The sequence below is a fragment of the Pundamilia nyererei genome, unplaced genomic scaffold (assembly GCF_000239375.1).
Source record: "Pundamilia nyererei isolate P.nyererei 1_Seehausen unplaced genomic scaffold, PunNye1.0 scaffold00073, whole genome shotgun sequence".
NCBI lineage: Eukaryota > Metazoa > Chordata > Actinopteri > Cichliformes > Cichlidae > Pundamilia > Pundamilia nyererei.
The window spans coordinates 291,446-298,711 of NW_005187474.1; the positions used below are offsets into that span (position 1 = coordinate 291,446).

Here is a 7,266-nt window from a genome sequence, read left to right on the forward strand (position 1 = left end):
TCACTTATATTTGATCCAGGAACACAAGTGTGACTGAAGGACAGGTTATATTTGATATTTGGCTATAGATGGATAGTGTGACGAGTGACAGAAAGACATTCAGACAGGTTGCACTGTTTGCACTGTGTTAAGTGTGAAGCTTTAAGAATGAAACCCTCTTTTTAAAAAACAACAAAAACATAGTACACATGTTTTCTTATTTGGTTAAACACATTAGACATAAAAACAATGATTTTCACCGAGATGTGTGTATATAGTTCCTTCACCCATGCCACTATCACCAGACTTCTTTTTTTTTTTTTTTTTGAATTGCAGTAGGGTATATTGTCACTGGAGACAGGTGTACTGCAGTCTTCGCATAACATACATTTTTTTGAACTAGTGCGCACAGAAGTGCATTATCTTAGCACACTGGTGCAACACTGGGCATGTGTATATCATAGTCCAGCCCCGCAAACCCGCCCACCCCTCCCTCTGTGCTTCTTCGGTGCCTCTCCGTCCGCCCGCCCGCAGCAGTCTCCTTCACGGCGAGCTTTCACTACAGAGATGGCTGTGAAAGTGTGTAGATCAGTACTCCTCTTGTCCCGGAGCAGCGGAGCGGTGGCCAGCAGCCGCCCCGCACTTGTTGTCTCTTCACAGCGGCATCATCAGCATATAAGACCGGTAAGTCCCAGGACGTCTGAGACAGCTCCGAGAGAGAGAGACAGAGAGAGAGAGAGAGAGGGGTAGGGACCGAGCTGGCGAGGCTGGACCGGAGAGAAGGCAAGCGGGGCTGGCTAAGGAAGTGAAGCTAACTAGCGTCAATATCTCCCCCACTTCATTTATTTCTTTGAGGTCGAGCTTCACGTAAAGGTGAGGCACACGACGAGTCATGATACGTATCCCAACCTGGTGTCGCGTGGATATTTTAATCCACGGTGGGACGTAGAGGTTTGACAGAGAGGCAATGCAGCTTTTTGGAGCACTTGAAACCCATCGACACCCCGCTGCTGCTGCCCCGCCGTTTACTGTAACTAGCCTTCAAACATTCGCCTCTCAAAGGCTTCATAACCCGTGATTAAAAAAAACAAAAACAACAAACCCAAAACCCAGAAGAAATCCTTCAACTTTGCAGGCATATGTTAATCCCAGTATCATTCTGATCAGCGAATGTGAATTAGAATAAGACCCAGTTTGAGCTTCTAGGTTGCAGTACCTGCTAGGGTTGGTTTGACTGTGGAAGGGTATGGATGCCTTATTTTTTGTGCTTTTGCAGTAAAGGTGTGATTGAGAGCCCGTGGCTGATGGTTAGCCCCATCTCTCTGCTATTACCTGGTGTGTTTGTGCAGCAGCAGAAACTCAGAACAATGAACATCTGTCCAGACCTGAGGAGGAAGTTGTGCTTGTGTGTGTGTGTGTGTGTCTGCAAGAGAGCTGAAGAGAGTTATCCATAGATGCACTCAGTGTTGACACATGAGGCTTCACAGAAACATGGAAGTCTGTACTTGGATGATGTCAGACTCTCCAGCCAGCCTGCTGTTTCTCCCCTCCCTGTGGGTGTTTCCCCATTCATCAGGGAAATCCTAGGTATTCCTGCAAGCTGATGCAGGTCTTTTCTTTACATGGTCACTGTAGTAATGGATGCACCCTCAACAATGCTCACAATAACAGGAAGGCAATTGCGTTTACAGAGCTGTCACTACCATGCAATAGTTGCACAGCGTTTTCCTGCCTCTGTCACCCCCGCCCCTCCCCCCTTGTCAGAAGGGGGGGTGTCACAGAGGCAGAGGAAACTGTGAGTCTTTCCAGCAGCAGCCTGAGGAGGGAGGAGAAGCCCAGGATGGGGTTCTGGGAATGTGGAAGTCTTTGCAGTATTTAGAAGTACTGATGTAATGTTTTGAGAGTTTTGTTGTCTTTCTCTCTATCTCTGACACCATCTTCAGGCACACTTTCCACAGGCCTTATGAAATTAAATGAGGCTTTCCTTCTCAGTGAAGCAGGCCAGCCCGGAGGTTAAGGAGCTGTCAGAAGAGACACACGCACTCCATATCTCCACACTAGACCCACTGTGAACTGTCTCCCACTGTGAACTATTACAGTGAAAAAATTTGAGTCTGAATTGATATTCTTGGCCTCTTCCATCTCTAAGAAAGCCTTAACTGTTTTAAGCACGTTACTACTCACTGTCTCTTGCCAGAGTTGGCCGCTAATAAGTTTTCATTTTATTTCAGGCTGCCCAGGTTTGTAGTGTTGTTTGTCTGTCATATTGTGTCTCTGTCCAGTGAAGCGTTGCTGCGGCGGCCCCTAACGCAGGCCTGTCACTTTGTGACAGCCAAGCCTCTGTATTCATTTGTGAGTCTTCCAGTGGAAACCCTGTTTTGGCACTAGTGTTGATTAAAGCTGCAGTGGGATGCATACAGTTTCCATGCAGGCTGTATGCACACGTGTTTCAAACAAGACCTAAATATGGTTTCTAGAGCCCAACTTGAAATGTAGAGCTGTGTAATGGCTCTGATGATGGGGCTGCAAAGGAGACAGTGTACTCCATATGCTTGCATTTAACCTGCACTAGATTAATATTGAGCCAGCTGTCATATATGATGCTCCTGATGTGTAGTAGGAGTGGCGAGTCACTGGGAATACTCCTTGTAAAAGGGTTATAAATCAGTCAGGAGTTTCTGTACTGCGAGATAGTCAATATGTTCATATCTTGCATCTAAAATATGTGATTTAATGGAAAATGTGGCAATAAAAGGCATTAAATATTGTTTTTTGTAGTCATTTACTTACATTAAAGCTCCTATGTTCATTAAAGCTGAACAGCTGGAGACTAGAGCAGCTGGGGCCGGGGGGCCGAGGCCCGCTCCTGGCTTTTAATCCAATCAGTAAAGGAGTAAACTAATTTATCCGTGCTGCCTTCACAGACTCAGCTCTGAACTTGTCCGGATTAGTGTGATAAGAGAGTGACTCTAAGCTTGTGGCTGTGCTAAGGGTGATAAGATAGCTGAATGACTGATAGACGTGTGCGCAATGGCAGTTCCATCAATGTTATTCTACCATTCACGGACAAACTGGTTTCAGACTCAGCGATCCAACATTTACAGACTGAGGGGGGAAACAGGTATATGGTATGAAGTGATGGGGGAAATGTCCATTCGGCTGCCATTTATCTGCTACTTAATGAGTCCGGTCTTCAGTTTGCAGTCAGATGATTGGCAGGTGTATGACGCCATGTTGTGTGAAAAATAACTGATGGCAATTCAGAGACCGTTTGTTTATGACATTTGGGTTTTACAATGATGACCTTCGTTTCTGTTCTCAGATGTTATCACATCATGGCCAGTAGCTCAGCAGGAGAGAAGTGATAATAATGTGTGGTCAACATAGCTGATATTGGATTACTATCTATACACAGGGGCGTTTTTAGTGGGATGAGTTTTTCTTGGGTGAGTGGGTGAGAAAGCTGATCCGAGTTTTCTCGCAGGGCTTTCATTGTCTTTGTAAGTGACGGTTATCGAGATGCTAAGTGATTTCACTTTTATAAAGTCCTGTTTTAGTTTTATCATAGATGACCCAAAACCCTAAAAACCTGAAGTGAAACCATGTCAGAAAGATACATGAAAGCAATTCATGCAACGCATCCCATATGAAGAATCTGAAAGAACCGTCAGCAGTGCTCTTATTGGTTTGGCTATATTCAGACTGTTTTAAAAGTTTGCAGTGTGACTCGACTTTTAGTCTAAGCCATATCTGTTCCTATAATGAGCTTGAAAAACTGATTAGCCAAGATCACTAGCACCAGTGTTTATGAGTTTGAGATAGTGAGATTCAGAGTAATGAACAGGAAATAACAACGAGGCAACCAATCTTGTTTTGCCAGACGGGCATGTTAGTTTACCCCGATTCACTGGGAACCTATCTTAGTCAAACGGGTGTCTTGAGACAGTGTGACTGGATTACCCACTAATGTATAGACATTGTTCCAAGCTGTGACCCGCATGCATTTGTGCTAAATGCAGAGTTTGAGTTTTTTTGGTTTTGTTTGCATAAAATCTGTCCAAAAATCATCTGGTTATTAACAGAGCAACACTGTGTGAAAGGGCGAAACAGGTAAACCAGATAATAACATGCCGGTTGTGCCAGTTGTTATGTCGTGCCATCCACTCTTCCTGCCAATCCTGATTTAAACGAACAAATAAAGCGGGGAAGAAGTAAATGTTGTTAAAATACACAGCATGCCACATTGACAGAAAAGGATTTCCTCTAAATAGATTTTCCTCATTCCCAAAAAGATATTTACCAAGTTCGTAGTTACTTCCTGAAATCTCTTGATTGTTTTTTTTGGGGTTTTTTTAGAGCAAAAGTGGCTTCTGGGTATATATCATGCGTCTTTATCAAAACAAATCCAGCAATCAGGCCAAGCCGAGCACCCGCAGCAGTTTAATTTGTTAGGCCAGCATAAAATCAAAATAGTGCATTTACTCAAGGTTGAGGTAAAAGTGCATGTAGCCTAATAAAAGATAAAGAGTTAATTTAGAGATGAGCTGAAAACAAAGAGGTGCATTTCCTCATTTAGTTGAAGCAAAACGTATCTAGGGTGTTAATTATTAAGCTGACGTGACAGTAAACTGGTACCACTGTGGGTTATATTCTGCCAGGGACATGAACTAGTCTGGCTGGGTCTAAATGCGTCTCAGTAACTCATAACACCAGAATATGGACGCATACTCGCTCTGAAGCTTCAGGCAGTACAGACTTATGTCTCTTTCCTGTCTGTAAGGCTCATGCTGCAGCACCTTTCCTGGCATTTCGTGGCAGTGTCGTGAAAAGATCATGGATTATCTTAACACCAGACAAAATGACAAGTGTGTGTTGTCATCTTATTACGGTGATGAAAAGCTGATAGCTTTAGCGGCCGTAGTAATGACAGAGCTCCTGTCAGCTCTGGTGGCGGTCACCCTGTCGAGTGGTAGCCAGAGTAATTTCCAGGGTCTGCTGTGGTTCAGGAGTTATGTGGCGGATTGGCCTTTTTTCCATCTACAGATTTCGGCAGGGTGACTCACTGTGTCTGTTACAGTTAGGTCGACAAGTTTGTGAAACGGTTCAGCTAAAACAGGAGTGTCAAACATAAGGCCCAGGGGCCAGAATCAACCAGCCAAAGACTCCACTCTGGTCAGCGTAGCAGCTTTGGAAAATGTGACGGATGATATAAATTTTAGACTTTTAACTGTGTTTTTCAAATTTTCCTACTGAACCAAAGTAAATAAGTAATAGATAAACAACTAAATAACAAAAGCTAACGAAACATTTTCTGAGATTTTCCAGATATTTTTCCTACAGTTTCAACCCAAAGCAGCAGTTCTTCATCAGATTGATGAAGAAATGCTACATCAACATCAGTACATCTCAGTTTTTCTGAGACGTACTGACGTTGACGTAGCATTTCTTCATCAATTTGAACTTGCACTTGTTGTTCTTATATCAAAATCTTTCATAGATTAAATGTGTAGTTAAGCTTATTTACACTGACAGGAGAGTTTGACTGGTCAAAATTTGCTGAGAATTTCACGTCAAAAGCACCTTTAGAAATGTGTTCACTTACAAGAAAATTTGTGATGTGTCCAATACTTATTTTGTGTGTGAGTGAGTGCACGTGTACCTGTGTGCATGTGTGTGGACATGCTAGGAGGCGAAGCTTCTCACCCGCTGTGTTCATTCACACTGCTTCATATCTTTTAGCAAACTTGCTTTCTAGTTGACGCTCACTGGCCCTTAATGATCCGTGAGCTGCTGAGAGCACAGGCACACGGCCCATAGCAAGAAGCGTGTTTGACTTTTTTTTTTCTTCTTTCTGAGGTTTGTGTGCGCCCCAGAGAAATCACCCAGTGCTCTCTTTTTGGCTGCTGTCTCTGCCTTGTTAACCCACTGTAGGCTGCCCCACATGGGATTTTTTTCTGTTCCTACTGCTCTATTTACACACATACACTCACAAATGAACATGTAGTAAAATTTGTGTAACATTACATATGTATGTTATTGTTTGTAGTATAATAACTACAATTCTGTAAATATAAAAAAAGAAACTTAACATATTCTTTTCATTTCTCTACAGTGTACTGGCTTCATTTTGGAGAGTATTGCTTTAAAATACAGTCGTAGGTTAGTCCTGTTAGAAGGATGCCGTAGAAGCGTGTGTGCCTAATGTTCTAAATACTCCAGCTGTGAATTTTCTAACTACTACGTTCTGCATTACTGCCTTTAAAAAAACAAGGTGAACTTTAGCAAATTCATCGGCATAAAGAGGGAAAAAACAAAACAGTTTTTAGGCTCTGAGGAGCTCCAATCATTTGCAGCCTGTTTGCTGTCTGCTGTGTTATGTATTTAGCGAGTGTGGTCGCTACTGTAGCACTCGATCTGTTTCCTGTTTTGCATTTACCGTGCAGTTATTATTTTAATGATCCAGCACCTTACTGTAGCGAGGATCTGCATGCTTCAGTTATCGCCTCATTATGGTGACGTTTGGCATTGCAATGGGTGAGACTGTCGTGATGGACAAAGTCCTCATTAGTAATCCGGATGGCATTTCATCCTTGAAGTGGAAAATGACTGGCGAACCTCTGCTGTTGGCGTAGACTAATTAGCTGCTTTCCATGTTTCTGTGTGGCCCAGCATGTCTGCAGTCAGGTCTGAAAAGGACATTAAATTAGGCCAACTTGCGTAATGTGATGATGGATGGAGGCATCGCTTGGTTACCCTCTCTCATCTCAGATCGGGGGGCTTGTGGCATCCTCTGCCAGGAGGGCAGGTTGCTACTAGAGCCCGAAGGTCATCAGCTGCCCTGCCTTTCAGGCCATTAGTTATGAGATTGGTCTCATTATTGTGACAAATCAGTGGGAATGCTGGGTCCAAATGAGCAGTGTAAATTAGACCGGGCAGATTTGGCTTGTGTGAAGGTCGGCTTTACCCGAATTCGTCAAAAATATGTGACAGTTATGGGAAACGGTTTCCAGACTCGCGTGTTGTCCCGTCACTTTGTTAACCTATACTTCACTTTTGCTGCGCTGAAATCATTGCTTTGTCCACAGTCATTTTCATGGCATCGTCATGCGTAACCGGGGTAAATTCTTACCTGGATCTTACCTGGACATTTGCAACCTGTCACAAACCAGTTCAGAAGAACAATGAAGAGTCTGGAAAATACAGCTTGGGTTGACCTTTCCTTCTGGAAATATTGATCGGGTATAGCATCGTTTATTCAAGTTCATGGTGAATTAAGAGCAGCTGCAG

At 43.4% G+C, this 7,266-nt stretch overlaps 1 protein-coding gene across 2 annotated transcripts in view; it reads left to right on the forward strand.

The window, feature by feature from the left end:
* The first annotated feature begins 478 nt into the window (after window positions 1–478).
* Window positions 479–7,266, forward strand: part of mcu (mitochondrial calcium uniporter) — a 53,947-nt gene continuing 47,159 nt past the window's right edge. For both annotated transcript variants that reach the window (XM_005737047.1, XM_005737048.1), the window contains exon 1: window positions 479–663. In XM_005737047.1, coding sequence (XP_005737104.1) covers window positions 547–663 — 117 coding nt within the window. In that variant the 5' untranslated portion in view covers window positions 479–546. The remainder of the gene's footprint in view (window positions 664–7,266) is intronic.